This window comes from Malaya genurostris, chromosome 3, assembly GCF_030247185.1.
Source record: "Malaya genurostris strain Urasoe2022 chromosome 3, Malgen_1.1, whole genome shotgun sequence".
Taxonomy (NCBI): Eukaryota; Metazoa; Arthropoda; class Insecta; order Diptera; family Culicidae; genus Malaya; species Malaya genurostris.
In genome coordinates this window covers 97,590,008-97,606,164 of record NC_080572.1, presented here as the reverse complement: position 1 = coordinate 97,606,164, position 16,157 = coordinate 97,590,008, and the positions used below count along the sequence as shown (strand labels likewise).

The following is a 16,157-nucleotide window of genomic DNA, read 5'->3' as shown; positions in this document are numbered from 1 at the left end:
TGCGAAGAACTTATCAGTGTGCTATTTATTTTACGTTTAGAGTTTTGTTAGTTCTTGAAAACTTTTCTTAACGTTTTAGGATTCTTCGTTGCAAAGTATGTTACTTGCTCTTTAATACGAGCGTCCAAAATGACATATTTATAAGATTGATTCTATAAGTGTTTTAAGCATTCTGATATGATTTTAAGTGGCACGACATTACAACACCTGAAAAATTTATGTTTTACTGTGAACGAGTTTGTGAAGTCTGTGTCAATATCAAGGATGATAATCATACTCGCAAGACTAAAAGTGGTAATGAGCAATTCCAGAAATGCTTAGCAGATCATCAGACTCGACCTTCTCCGATTTGGATGAAACTTTGCACATGGCTTCAGTATGGCAAACCATAAGTTTTGAACCAATCCGACTCACGACTGATTTTTAAAAAGGGCGTATGTATTGTTGCATATCACGAAAATTGCCTTTTTCAAATCGTTGTAACTCGGAAACCGTTAATTGTACAAAAATGTCGTTCAGGAAGAAGTTGTAGGGAATCGATTTGGCACTCTAAAAAAATATACACTGAAAAATTGTTTGATTTTTTTCTCAATAATTACAAAATAATCCGAAAAAGTTAAATAAAAAAAAGCATGGTTTAAATTTTTTTTTTGATTATTTTTATTTTGAAGCTGTTATTAAAACCTATAATGGCTATCCCATCCGTGCCTTTTGAAAAATGAAGAAGTTACAGCTAAAACAGTTTACGGGTCTTGTTGTAATTCGGAAACCGTTCCTCGTACTAAAATGGCGTCCAGAAAGAAGTTGAAGTGAATCAATAGGACACTCTAAAAAAAATATACACTGAAAAATAAAATTTGATTGATTTTCAATAATTTCAAAATGAACCAAAAATTAAATAAAAAAAATCGAATTTCGATTTATTTTGATAATTTTTATTTTACAGTTCTTATTAAAACCTACAGATTAATGGCTATCCCATCGGTGCCTTTTGAAAAATGAAGAAATTACAACTAATACAATTTACAGATATATTCGAAATTTCAAGTTCTCGTTAAAAGATAATCATTTAAACAGAATATTATTTTACAGGTTAAAGGCAATAATTTGTTCTTTTGATATCCTTTCTTCTAAAAGTAGCTGTTCTCGAGATACTTGGATATTTAATTATAACACCATTTTTTATATTTCCATGAATTGTTTATTTGCTTGCTATATCTACAATTATTACATGTACATGAATAATTCTTAATCATATTTAAGGTTTTATTTATGGAGCTGCCTCGCAGTACAAAAACAGAACAAAGTCGCTGTAAATTTAAATCAATATATAGCATTTTTTGCAACTTCTCATGGTAAAGGACCAGTCGGGGGTAGTTTAATGCGAATGGCACGACGTGAAAGCTTGGCTAAACTACATGAACACCCAATCACAACTGCAAAACAATTATATGAATGGGCAGAGCAGAGACGTCGAGATGCATTCACGGCCATGTCTTTTTGTTACGTGTCACAAGAAGAATATGAACGGGGTGTGACCGAGTGGAGTAGTGTTTATAAAGATACCAAAATGATTCCAGGCACACAGAAATACCATTCTTTCGTTCCGATTTCAGAAACCACAATCGTCACAAGACTGTATTCGAACGACGATTCTCGTAGTACTCATACAATTTTCAAAAACTTAAAACCAATACTCCATGTTGTGTTTAAGTGAGAACTTCAGTAAAAGTTTTGAAACATCGTATTGTCCCACACAGGTTTTATGGTACACAATCCATTGGAGATTAATCCCTTGTTTCGTTCAACAATTGTAATGGTTTGGTAGCAATTTTCAATACATCAGAAAACATTTCTTAGTTGTTATCAACAACAGCACATCGAACGGATGGTAGTCTTAAACAGACTAAATAGTTCGGATAATAACAATTTCAATTTTAATTATAAGGCTTTCAATTTAATTCTTAATTATTTGGCTTTCAAATGACTTATGGTATTTCTGGCTACCTAGAAAACACTAACAATAATCGAATTTGGGGTTACAGCTGCACTTAAGAGAATTATTGAAGAAAGCATGAAGTCTGAATAAAATGTGTTGGTTTTTAGACAAAATTGCAAGAATGTTAATGCTGTATTCCTTCGTGAAATGCAGGACTTATCACTTTTATCATAACCGTTGGCCAGCTATGTTTCTTGTTTTTATCCTACTGTTACCTCGAATTAATTTGAAATTGTCAAAAAGATTGAGTTTTTATCTTGAAGTGACTACATACTAATAACATTAGTAGCAAAGTAACAGACGAAATAGAGATGAAATACATTGAGCTGGGTGGTATTGTTGGTCCTAAAGATGAATATTTGGACGAATTGTGGATGAGGTTTTTAATCGTCGTTCCAAGGATTATTCAAATCTTAAATCTTCTATTAAGCAAATCCTCATGCTTAAACAAAAACGTTTTGAAAGTCTTGTGGCTCAGCGTTTCGTTGATAATGCTATATTGAATGCTGGGAGCGTAATTAACAAAACAGCACTCAAAATCATATAATCGATACAAGGAGGCTGTCGAACCGAAGAAACAGTTTCTAATCAAGATAAGAGCTTATATTTTTACTCTGCAGATCTCCACCTGTTCACCCTTTTCACAACCGGAAGTCGGATCCGGATAAAATTCCTATGACCCCACAAGAAAATCGGTTCCGCCATCTCTGAGAAAATTGATCGCTCAAAAACGTTACATTCATACATACCTACATATACAATTTCTGACCTTTACAAACTGATTCGAATGGTATATGACACTCAGCCCTCCGGGCCTTGGTTCCAAAATCGGTTTTCGCAGTAATTGCATAACTTATCTATAAGAGAAAACCAAGAACGACTTCTTCCCATTGTTATGTGCACTTGGCATAATGAATATTTCCTATTAATCCTAAATCTTGGCATAATGAATATTTCCTATTAATTCCTAAATCGAGATACTCAAAAACGTGCTTAATCCACCTAGCAGTGAGATGATACCTTTTTTTTACCAATCCGCATGTGTTTTTTGCATGAATATTCTTCGGTGTTTCATTTTTCATGACATTATTCTAATGTCCGTTGTTTTAAGTGGAAATTTGGATTTAATCACTCATTACTCTGTAATGTCGAAACTGCAAATCGGATCGAATTTGAATCTAAAAGTGTAACAATCGATTAAACATTCCATGATATGTCGAAGTAAGTTCCACTTTAGAGTTTACGGTAATTTAAGGTACTTCCAGAGCCGGTATTCAGGAACCAGCATAACCCAAACCGATTCGTATGGCCATATGACGAATAAATTGCAATATTTTGATTCCAACTTTGAAGTTTTTCGGGATTGTCATCTTCTTTGAATTTTAAAAATTCATCATTCTACAATTCCAGAATCGGAAGTCAGAATTGGATAAAATTGGATTTATTTTAATTTGAACTTTTGTTTCTGAAATTCGATTTGGCTTTTTTTGCGAAAACGATTGAGCTTTGAGAAACGGTTCGATACTGGAACCGGAATTCGAAATTCGGTGTAGCCGAAGTCAGACAAATTCACCTGAGTAGCTGTATAGTTTACATTTGTTTCAACATGTTTGAAAATCAATGTAGACATCTTTGAGAAATCCTAGTGCGAATTAAATTTTTGGGTGTCTTCCGAGACGAAAACTGAATACAACCAAAAATGAAATAAGTTAATTTGGTTATCGACTATCCAAATCTGCTAACCCGATAACCCTGATTAATTTATGTGAAATAGACATTTTTATACTAATCACCCTGTATCTCCGAAACCGGAAGTTGGATCTGACCGAAAAACAAGATGTTTTATAGAATCTTAAAACTTTTCATTTGAATCTTAGATGATTCTTAGATTTCATTTGCATCTTAGTTCGGTTCAGCCATCTACGATAAAAATGAGTTACACAGTTTTAATTTCGTTTCACATATCATCCTGTAGTTCCGGAGTTAGATGTCGGAACCAAACATAATTTAGGAACCTTGTTTGGAAGTATACGACTTTTCATATGAATCTGAGTTTGTAGAAAACGGTTGAGTCATCTCCGAAAAAAATTGAGTGAAATTATTTGTCACACACGCATTTGCTGATCTCGACGAACTGATGCGAATGGTGTATGAGTGTTATGTTCTTCTGGCATTTATTGCTGTAAGTAGTTTAAATCAACATAATTATGGAATTACTTTCAAATCAAAAATTCTTTCATCTGGTTTGCATATGGCATATTCGAACGATTATGTTGCCAAAAACGAACCGTGCTAAAATCGATCCGAGGCAAAATATTATGCTGTACACAGTCTTTTGGGTACAAATGTATTTAACAGTATGAAAATCGTGTTTTATGTTGCTTCCAAGCATTTCTTTGCCAGACAGCGCTCAAAACTTCTACTGCTGGAGTAGAGGAAAAAGTCGCTTACACAAAAATTTCGATATCTCCGTTAAAAATGGACGGATTTTAACAATCTATGGCTTGTTGGATAGGTATTACCGTGCGGAATCTAAGTCTGAAGATATATTATGTTTTCAAGGTCAATTGTGACAGATACTGTCAAAAAACTTAAAATTTCGACATAAAACTTCGAATAACTCAAAAAGTAAACATCCGATCTCAAAACCATTCAACAGCGTTGAGGGTGACGGGGAGACCTTTCATTTGCGACTAGCTTGATCGAAATCGGTCCGGCCATCTCTAAGATCTCGACCTCTTAGTTGACAACACACATACTGACACACACACACACACACACACACACACACACACACACACACACACACACACACACACACACACACACACACACACACACACACACACACACACACACACACACACACACACACACACACACACACACACACGGACATTTGCTCAGTTCGTCGAGCTGAATCGATTGAAAGTCATAATTCGTTCATATGACTTTCGAAGATCATTTTGTCTGAGTGTACGTCCTCAGTACTCAGACAACGCCTGCTCTGATCAGAACTGGTTGTGTTGTCGAAATCGAATTTTATTGAGTTCCAACCAATTTCCCAGTTCGTTGATTCTTTTCATAAATTCAGTTAAACTACTTCATAAGATCCATTTGAGCATGCAGAATTAGTTAGGTTAGCTGACCACAAAACGCCAACAATACGCCCCACTGGTTTTACTTGTCGCATGAAAGTTCCGAACGCACTGAGGAATAGTAATGAAAATGTGTATAAACGACGGTCCCCAACGCTAGTGCGGAAACATTGTACATATTCAGACTGGTGAGCTTCCTTTCATTGATGAATTTTACCGGTTTCTATTTCAGCCGGCGTTCGCACCATATTCTTTTGTGTGATGGTTTTGTTTCGCTGTATGACTTTTGTTTTGTTTTCACTTGACTTAAATTGGGAATTTCGGTATATGCTAACTGTTTGTAGACAGTGACCGAAGCACTAATGGCACTGAACTTGTTAATGGTGGCTTTGAATTTAATTCATCGAGATCATTGGCTGTACTGGAAATGGATTATTCATTGTTTTGCTTTTCTCTCTCTTGTTTTTTTTTTGACAGGACTGCCCGATCCGTTTGCTAAAATTCGAGTCGATGGAACACCGCAGGAGTATAAAACGGAGATTTGCAAGGCGTCGCTGGAACCACGATGGAACACTCACTACGATCTGTTTCTGGGGAAGAACGACAACATCACGATATCGATCTGGAACCAGCGCAAGGTTCAGAAACGCCAGGGTTCCGGTTTTCTGGGATGCGTACGCATTATGGCTGGCACGATACAGAGACTGAAGGATACGGGATGTAAGTATAGGTTTATTTTGTATGGTTATATCACTACTGAATTTAGGGGTACAGAATAAGTAATCAAAAAAATCAAAAAATAAACACGGGTGCAAGGGGGCTAATTCTAGTCAGTGCAATGACACGGTATCGAAGTCAATGATTTGAAAACTCACACGCAAATGACCTTGAGTGGTTGTGTATCGTGTTTGTTTTTTTTTTGCTATGGCTAGTTTGCTATACTGTAATAAGCAGTTGGTTCGGGGGTGCTGTTCGGATGTACATGCGTGAAGATACTGCATACAGCGATGTGTCTACTATAGCTATAACATAGAATAAGTTTCTCACAAAGTCTGAAGTCTCTTCCACACCATACCCATTTTGAAGCTATTGTTGACTTGAAACCATTTATTTTACGCCAACAGATAGAGAGAGAGAGCTGTGCCTCTTTATTTTTGTTTTTTCCGCCAATATGAGCAAGTGGCGTCTGCATAGGAAACCCAATTCAATAATTTATTCGTTTCTGCTGTGCGTAGTGAATGGCGACGCCGATCTCGATTTTACTACTGAAAACCGTTTGTTTTCGTTTTTTATTATCTTTTCACGGAAGAAATCAATCACATATAAAGATTTCAATCGGTTCAAATATATTTTCGTTCATCTCGGTAAAAAAAAGTTGGCGTATAATTAGGTTCATTGACAATTCTTTATTATTCTATATTTTGAAGCTAAATTTTTCACATTCAGTAGTGATAAGTAATTGAAAGCTTGCATACAACATACGACCATTTCGGTCACTTCTCTTTCCATTCCATTTTTATTATCGAAGAAAAAAAAATTTTTGCATCAATAATATTTCTTTGGGTGTGTCAAAGGACGACTAAATTTGACTTAATTGACAGAGCAGTTAACATTTCTGTCCGATTCAGGTCTCGAACTGTTGGACGACTAGTAAATCAAAATAGTAGAAATAATCAAATTTAAATTGCTTTCAGCTTAGTTTCAGTGGGTGGTCAATTTAAAAAAAGTGTATCGTTCACAACTTCGGAGATTTACATTGTAGTTTAAGTCATATATTCGGTCTGAATTCGTTCAGAAGTAAAACTTGAACCTGCATTCTTGTGCACTCCTAGCATTCGCATTTTCCATTTTCACTGTTGTGGTTCAGGTGGACTCAGTCTCAGAACAGGGGTAAAGGTTAAATATAGACATTTTTAACAGTGGTTAGGTTTTGAAAATCTACAGCACAACCAATTTTGAACAGATTTTCGAATGCATTGCACCTAAAGCAAAGCAATGTCCTGGCATTACATTTTTTTTGTGGAATTTGACCCCTCTGTTTCAACAGACTTCGCATACGATTCTTAGCCTACAGAATCATTTCATGGCTAGTGCTACGATTCTACTGACACTAAGAATCCTTCCAGGTCGAGATTCGAACATACGACAACCGGCGGCATGTAAGAGAAGTGCCTTATTTTTTGAACCGGGTACCCCCACACCTACTATTTGGAAATATTTCTGCGCATCTATTCGAGTAGATATCACTTTATATATTATTGGAACTGGAAATTTGAATTAATAACGAGCAATGTCTAATTTTCCCTGTTTTTCAAGCCATTGTGATTTTCTCAAACAGAGACGATAGTTTTGTATCCGCAAGCTTACAGTTTTCATTCGAATTCCGCTCTTCAATGTGTAACCGGCTTGCACTGTGTTTAGTTCGATAATGCTGTGCACACCAGCAAGTGAACTTTCTGTGGATTTATTTCATGCGCCGATTGCTTCGCACAATAGACAACGCTTTTCATAGGAATTACACTGTTCAATGTGTGTGTGTGTTCGTGTTTGAAAGGGGTTCCCTCACGAAACAAGAATCATCAGTATCGAATCAATTTGCACTTTGTGCGGCTCGAAATTGCCGTTGAGAAGGTAGATATGCTCATCAGCAACTGAACCGTTTGTGGATGTTATTTGTGCGCCGTTCGCTTCGCACTATAGACAACAAAAAACATTTACCTAAACATTAAAAAGTAATGTTAGGAGTGTTTTTGACTATAGATGTTTATTCCTACGACACCAGTTTGAACAAACCCGTAGGGCTCTCCCTTGTAGTGTTTTTTTCTGGAGAGTGAGGTAATTCTTTTGTTGTGAATACGACTTACTTTACTATGGGGTGCCTTTTCAAAATTTACCCTCTGAGAGAGTGATAAGTTTTTGATCGTGAATATCTCGTGTTGTATCTAACGAATCAACATAATTTTTGCTACATGCCATCGGAAATATGATCACAATTTTATGATAAAATTTTCAGTTGTGTGACATAATCTCATAGAATTCAAAATTAAACTTTACTGAAATGATTGGTATCAACGAGTATCAAAGAGGATAATTCATAAGGCGCGTTTGCCTTTCTCGTATTTTTAAAGCTCATAGCTCAGTGATCTGTGAAAGGATTTATATAATCTAACTACCAATAGAATCGAAACGTGTATAGCAACAGCATTGAAGTATTTCAATAGTACACTATTGTAAAACCTGTCTCATTTGACCCATGTCAACACCAGCCAATCAGAACGCGTTCTGAGGAAGAGAACAAAATATCTGCTGCTGTACAACAAATCGTTCGAGAAAAATGTTCCGAACAGTGTTTAATATCGTAGTCAGTTCCACAATTTGGTCTTTCTGAAAGGCAGAAATGAATCCCGTACAGCATCCTGATAGTTTCTTTCAATGAAATGCAAATCCAAAATGAAATAAACGACATTTTTATAGCTGTTAGGACCGCCCATTAGTGAAAAAGCTACAGACGAAATAACGTAAAAAGAAACCTCTTATTGGATCAGTTTGAATTCTATAGCCACTGCGAGCAGATATATTTTGTGTCGTTTGCAAAGTTAGTTTCGCTTCCGACAAGAGCGATTACGTCACAGCTGCCAGTCTTTTGCATTGGTGAAAAAACAACGGTGGAGAGCATTACACCAAATCAGCCGTTCTCATGGCTCTAAACGTTTTCTAAAGAACTATTACGATTTGTTGTTCGCAAATCGAAGGTAAATATCCTCAGTTTAGTGCGCCGCTTCCGACGGCGGATCAGTGGCCAACTCAGCTGGTGTCGCCGAGCCTTCTTGGCTTTGGTTATGTTACTGTACCACATCAATTATTCAATTATTTCTAATTATTGTTGTGGTGTATAAAAAATTACCCTTTCGACGAGATGTCGCTTTCGCAAAATGACTCTTTCGACGTACTGACCCAATCGGCGAAATGGTCCAATTTTTTATTCAATAATATAATCTTTAAGGCACACTGCTGTTATACCAGTTATACTATTATATTACATTATTATTTTCAACGCAGTGGGCTTAGGTAACATATTTCCCACCGGATTTTTATATATCGCTTCGTGTTTGACCAAGAGCTGTATGTGTATTACACTATACGATTGGTTCAACTGCAGCAATTGTGCCTTTTTTCTTTCAATAAGGGTTTAAATCCGGTTACTGCTCTTTTTGAAGTTAATAATAATTACCTTGGTTGTGTAACCGGCGTTTTTTGCGTTTTAGGTTTACTCGTCTTGATGTCGTGTTATTTTTCACTGAACTTGTTTCACGCGACTGTAGCTTTGATTAAGGCACGTATGCGAACTGGAGCGCCGGAGTATAACACATTACTCAATAAATCGTGTGACTAATACACAGATGACGTTATCATTGTCAAATCCATATGACGTTTGTGAAATACCAATTTTCAAGAGAATTTGTGTGAAATTTCATGACATTTCGATTAGTTAGAAAAAAATGACAGCCATTTGAGTGACGCTACTTTTGTCATTTTCAAAACAATTTCGTGTGTTAATTTATTATTGCTTCTTGACGAAAAAAAATACTGTACATGTTTGTCAAAGGCTTCAAAAGTGTTACCCGTACTCTGTTCCATCGAAAAGAACCATTTGTTATTGGTTAGCTGAATTAAAACGTAGTCTACAGTATCGATGATGGTGAACGTTTTGGTCGTTCAATTGAGGGGGTTACTAAAAAAAACATTAAAAATCCACATCTACAAATTAATTATATCTAACTGAAATTGCGTGAGATAATTGAGATCATAAAGATGTCAGAAGGCATTGTGTTTACAATTACGCATGAACATTTGACCATGAGATAGTTTCTCTCAAAGTGGGTTCACTGTCGATCAAACACAATGACGTATTGATGATTCAGACCAGTGTTTGGCCATGTATACTAGTAATAAATCAGATTTTGCATCGATATGTCACAATGGATGAAACATGGTTCCATCACTTCATTCCGTAAGCAAAACGATTATCATCTGAATGGACTACAACCGATTAATCATGTCCGAAGCGTCCAAAAGCAGAACAATCATCTGAGAAGATTGAACGTTGGGGTTTCAGTATTTTGGGATGAACATGGTATAATTTTCATCGACTATCTTGAGAAAGGAAAAACCATCAATAGCGAATACCACATAGCGTAGTTAGATCGTTTAAATGTAAGAATCATGTAAAAACGCCCTCATATGCCGAAGAAAAAAAAAACTGTTTCACCAATATAAAGAAACCGATTCACAAGTCGATGACAACGATGGTTAAATTGAACGAATCACACTTCGCTTTCTCATCCACTGTACAGCCCTGAACTGATCCCCAGTGACTACTAGCTATTCATTGACCTGAAAAAAAATGCTCGCTGGTAAGAAAATGAGCTCAAATGAAGAAACAATTACTGACTGTGAAACCTATTTTGAGGCAAAATACAATTATTGGAATGATTGTTTTGCTTTTGGAGGAGATTACATTGATGAATGATTTCGAATTGGAAGTGCCTATTGGAGTTTTCAAAGCTTTTTTCCAACACTTGTGACGCTGTCAATTATTTTATTTTCGATATTCTGGAAATTACAAATTTTGGAGCAATGAAAGTTAAAGTTCCAGAATGAATCAAATTAAAATCTAATTTCCTCGACTAAAGTGATGCATAAGAACGTTCTGCATTGATCGAAACAAGTGGTAGTCGAATGGTGTCTTGGTTTAATATGCAAGTCGTTTGTTCTTTTAAATGTGCCTGATTGTATCCAATATTTAGCTAGGACGGTAGGCTTAGTGAAGACTATGTTTTGCGATTCGAATCATATAATTAATCAATTTTTCGACAGAATTAATCACCATTCCAAATCCCTACGGTTCAACTCGTACACCTCCTAATTTTCTACCTTTTGGAAGTGTTTTTTTTGTTTTTCTTTTCCTCCTTGTTTTCGAACAAAAAACGCAAAAAAATAGAAAGGAAGTACCCTGACCCTGTTGGGCATAATGTCAAATAAATCCCCGGTCTGACAGACAGATGGCGTCATAAATTAAAAATCCGCTTAGCGTTCAACAGACATCTTTCCGTAGTCTTTTGTCGAAATTTAATCATATTCGGTTCATTAGTGTGTTATTTATTGTGCTTTCAGAAACACTTCATTTGGAAAATTAGACGCAATGATGAAAACAAAATTCGTGTGTTGATGAATCATTATTTTTCAAAATAAAAAAAAACTGCTAGCGAAGAAATGATTTGATAATAATTATCCTTGCTTTGTTTCAAACCAATCAATCATTATTGACTGGTAGGCGGAATTTAAACGTGGTCAAATATCTTTGATGCACCACGCTGTTGTTCCGAAAATCGTCTCAAAAGTTCATTGAAGCGTTTTTGAGACTTACGAGAAGTCGTGGTATGAAAGTTGTGTTGAAATGCTGGAACACGGTTGGAATAATTGTATTGCTTTTCAAGTAGAATACATTGATGAATTAAATCGAAATTTGAAAACTAAGCGTTGTTTTCTTTTATCAGACCGGAAACTTTTCGACCGGCGTGTTAGTCACTTGGAAAAAGTTGTAAAAAAGGAATACTAGTCGAATTAATCATTCGGTGCATAGCCCACTCCAGTGTATCATGTTTATTTGATATTAAATGTCAGCGGGTTGTTGAATGTTTGAATTATAGAGATATTAAACTTTTTCATAACAATTTTAATTTTTATTCATCTATTGTGTATGTTATTACGGTACAAGTGTTAAGAAAAATTATTGAATATGTTTTGCTTTTTATTTCGTTACAGACCAACGACTGGAGCTGTGCAAAGCCTCACAAGACGACCCAGATCCCGTTAAAGGTCAAATCATCGTTTCGCTCATGTCCCGAGATGGAACCACCGGTGGTACTCCGTTGGCAATAGTGGGTCCAACCGGTGACGTTCGTGGTCCGGATGATGACGATAAAATCGTTAAAGACGAACTGCCCACCGGATGGGAGGAACGTTTGACGCAAGATGGACGTGTGTACTATGTGAATCATGTCACCAAGACGACTCAGTGGTCTCGTCCAACGGAACCGGCCAGTACGGTACAGCCAGCATTGAGTAATGGAAGCAGTAACAACAGTAGTGCCGATTCAATTCCACCGGGACCGTCGAAATCGGCTACCAACAATAGTATCAATAGTATACAATCGAATGATTCCAGTAGTAGACGGCACTCGGCGGAAATAATGCTCAATAACTCCAACAACAAGGAAAACTGCAATTCAAACAAAGAACGAACAAAAGATTTAGACTGCACCAGTACGGGGCTTCTGAATAGTGCATTGTTGAATCCAGGTGGTACCGGAGGGTTGGGTCGTAACGATGCAAAAAGTCCTGTGCGAATACGAGACGAAAATATTCTGATTACACCAAGCTCAAGCACTAGCCCACTTAGTGAAATCAATAGTCCAGTGACAACGAAAACAAACGCAGAACATTCAACGCCTAGAAACTCGGGTTCGGCAAGGTATCATTCAATAGTAAACATTATTTTCTGTTTTTATTAATACGTTTCCTTTTCCTAGGGACCTTCTACCGTTATCAGGACTGCCAAATGCAATAGGTTCCTTGTCAATCGATCCGTCCAACATGCGAACACCGCAACCAAATGGAAATATTCCGAATTTGAGCTGCAATTCAGCTTCCAGTAGCACGAATAGTACCAATAATCACAACAGCAACTGCACAAATACACACAACACGAGCGCCAATATTTCATCCCTGAACAATTCCATTTCTAGCAACACCAGCAACGGAATGCTGATGAATGGTACAACCATTTCAAGTTGCAATAACAATAGTTCGAATAGCAATGGCAATAGCCACTCACCGACGCATGGTGCCACGGGTTCTCCCAGGGACACAGGCAACGCGAATAGTTTGACTGTACAACAACAAGTGCCTTCTTATTTACCCGCTTCAAGCGTTAATCTACCTAACGGCAATAATCGGGTGCAGGACATTAACTCGATTGAAGCGCACTCCATTTCCGGTCGATCACAACCTCAACCCCAACAACCGGCGCCTTCTACAGGTGGAAACAGCGGAAGTGATGGGTCCCGAGAGTCATCAGCTCAGCGAACACGTCGTTCCACTCGAAGTACTACGGAGGAACCATCTTCGCGCAGACGATCATCCAGAACAGCACGGCCACCACTTGTAATGCCACCGCCACAAACAAGAGGCAGTGCGCCACTGGTACGGCCTGCTGTAGACTTACCGCCAGGATATGGTAGGAATATTAACTATAAGATGTTCATCAGTTAAACTAAATTTTGAACTCTATTTCTTTATAGAAATGAGAACCACTCAGCAGGGGCAGGTTTACTTTTATCATATACCAACCAAAATGTCAACGTGGCACGATCCCCGAATACCTCGCGACTTTGATACGCAAAACATTGCACCGGAAACATTGGGACAGCTTCCGCACGGTTGGGAACAGCGTAAAACAGCCTCCGGACGTGTTTACTTTGTCGATCACAACAATCGAACGACTCAGTTTACGGATCCTCGCTTAAATGGGCACATTCTGCATATGATTCGAAAACAGGCACAACAAACACCATTGGCGGTTGCTGCTGGACCCAGTACCAGTGCCGCAGGTGCTAGCGGGTGTTCTTCTCCAGCGGCTTCTGCAACCGCCCTTGGCCCTATTTCCAGTGCAGGACCACAAGTTTCGAATGGAGTGGCTTCCTCAAGCTCCGGCAGTTCTCGTTTGATGCCGAGTACTGAAGTGGCCACCTCTAGTAGCAATGGTTTATTAATGGTAGTAAATGAACAACTCGATTATGAGGAAAAACTAATAAAGTTGCTATGTTTTTTTTTTCAGGACACGACACCACATCGGACTACAACCTGTAACATTGCAGATCTTCCACAGGGTTTACTGGACGGTGCCGAGTTGTTACCCAAATATAGACGAGATTTGGTTGGTAAAATCCGATCGTTGAGGGCTGAGCTGCAATCGCTGCAACCACATTCGGGCCACTGTCGCTTGGAAGTATCTCGACATGAAATCTTCGAGGAGAGCTACAGGTATTTTTGCTATACAGCTCAGAAATATATAACGTTTTCTGAAATTATATTATTGATTTTTAAAGACTGATCATGAAAATGCGACCACGAGATATGCGCAAGCGACTGATGGTTAAATTCAAGGGCGAAGAAGGATTGGATTACGGTGGTGTTGCACGAGAGTGGCTTCATCTGTTGTCTCGAGAAATGCTCAATCCACAGTATGGACTGTTCCAGTATAGTGGTGACGATCGATACTCATTACAGATTAACCAAGATTCTGGTAAGTTCATTTGTACTCATGTTTTATGCAAACCTCAAAACACAAAAATCTCGTATGCCGGTAGGAATAAATCCCGATCACCTGTCGTATTTCCACTTTGTTGGACGAATACTGGGCGTTGCGGTGTTTCATAACCACGTGCTGGATGGAGGCTTTACACTGCCCTTCTATAAGCAGCTGCTCAACAAACCCATTACACTGAACGACATCGAAGATGTCGATCCGGATTTGCACAGGAGTTTGACATGGATGCTGTAAGTGCCTAAAGTTGATTGATCAGTTCTGTTGAGTATTTTTTCTCTTTCTTTCAAAAGTGAAAACAATATTACCGGAGTGATAGAATCGACGTTTAGTGTTGAAAACAATAGTTTCGGGGCCCTTAAGGTACACGAGCTGAAGCCGAACGGTGCATCACTGCCAGTTACCGAAGACAACAAACGCGAATACGTTAAGCTTTACGTGAATTATCGATTTATGCGTGGAATCGAACAGCAATTCTTAGCTTTATCTAAAGGTAGGTGGATAACTGCCGTTAGCGCATTGATCGATCTTTTGACACTTCTGTTTCTATGATAGGTTTTGGCGAGCTAATACCAAGTCAGTATCTGCGACCGTTTGACGAACGCGAACTGGAGCTGGTGATTGGAGGAATCAGCAAAATTGATGTCAACGACTGGAAAGCCCACACACGGCTGAAGCAGTGCACACCGGAGACACCACAAATCTTATGGTTTTGGCAGGTTAGTTTATAAAGTACTGACTTCGAGCATCGAAAAACACATTGTGACAAGGGTTACTGAGAAATTGGTTGCAATGTTGGTCGGAAAGTAGAGCCAAAACTTCTTTTTCTCATCGTTGAAACATCAACGGGGAGCTCTGTTCTTAAAATTGACTGCTCGGATATATTGTTCTTCTTCAACAAATTTTGAATGTTGCTCGGGAAAGCGGGGAATAGATACTCACAGACGATTTCGGTGAAATGTCCCAATTGGTGGAACGACCCTCGGTGAAATGAGGGATGCCAACAGAGAAGCGATTTTATTGATAAAGAGAATTATATCTTCGATGAAATCATATCCAACACTTTTTGTTTGTGTTGTGCCCCTGAATTATTTGTGTGATGAAGCTCTTTTTCAATAAAAAATCTCCACACCAATCGACCATCCATGGAAATTGCCCTTCAATGTCACCCTCCTTTCCCGAGCAGCCTAGATAGTCATGTAGTATCGATAGCGGTTTCTATCTGACTAAGAATAATACTACAATAAATCTGGTCCAGGTGGTATAATTCCAATAAAATATTTCATGTCGTAAAAGGTTACAAGAACAAAGGCTTCCAAGGCGAGGATGAATTTCGTCTCGATGTCTGTCTTGGGATTTGTCCTTGTTGTGTTGAGTGAAGCTCTAACAAAGTTAATGTATCGATTCTTCGCAATCTGTGATATCTGAATGCTTGTGATGTCCCAAAAACATTGCATGGTTTAATGTATCTGTACTAAGCCAATGTATTTGGCGTAGTAATCTTCTAGTTACTACGAAACTATACTGTCTACTGCAGGAAAGTTTTCTATAGTTTTGATTCAAGAAGCATATTTTTTATTAAACCCAGTATTTGTTGCTGTCAACAAGAGTGGTACGTAGTTCGTGTTGAACACTCAAAGCGATCGGTTCATATATCGTTTTTCTGTCTCAT

At 37.9% G+C, this 16,157-nt stretch overlaps 1 protein-coding gene across 2 annotated transcripts in view; it reads left to right on the top strand.

The window, feature by feature from the left end:
- The window catches only part of LOC131439227 (E3 ubiquitin-protein ligase SMURF2), a 78,758-nt gene that overhangs the window by 49,380 nt on the left and 13,221 nt on the right, over positions 1–16,157 (top strand). For both annotated transcript variants that reach the window (XM_058609992.1, XM_058609991.1), the window contains exons 4-12: positions 5,575–5,817; positions 11,923–12,631; positions 12,690–13,396; positions 13,461–13,933; positions 13,997–14,202; positions 14,268–14,464; positions 14,529–14,718; positions 14,779–14,978; positions 15,041–15,204. In XM_058609992.1, coding sequence (XP_058465975.1) covers positions 5,575–5,817; positions 11,923–12,631; positions 12,690–13,396; positions 13,461–13,933; positions 13,997–14,202; positions 14,268–14,464; positions 14,529–14,718; positions 14,779–14,978; positions 15,041–15,204 — 3,089 coding nt within the window. The remainder of the gene's footprint in view (positions 1–5,574; positions 5,818–11,922; positions 12,632–12,689; positions 13,397–13,460; positions 13,934–13,996; positions 14,203–14,267; positions 14,465–14,528; positions 14,719–14,778; positions 14,979–15,040; positions 15,205–16,157) is intronic.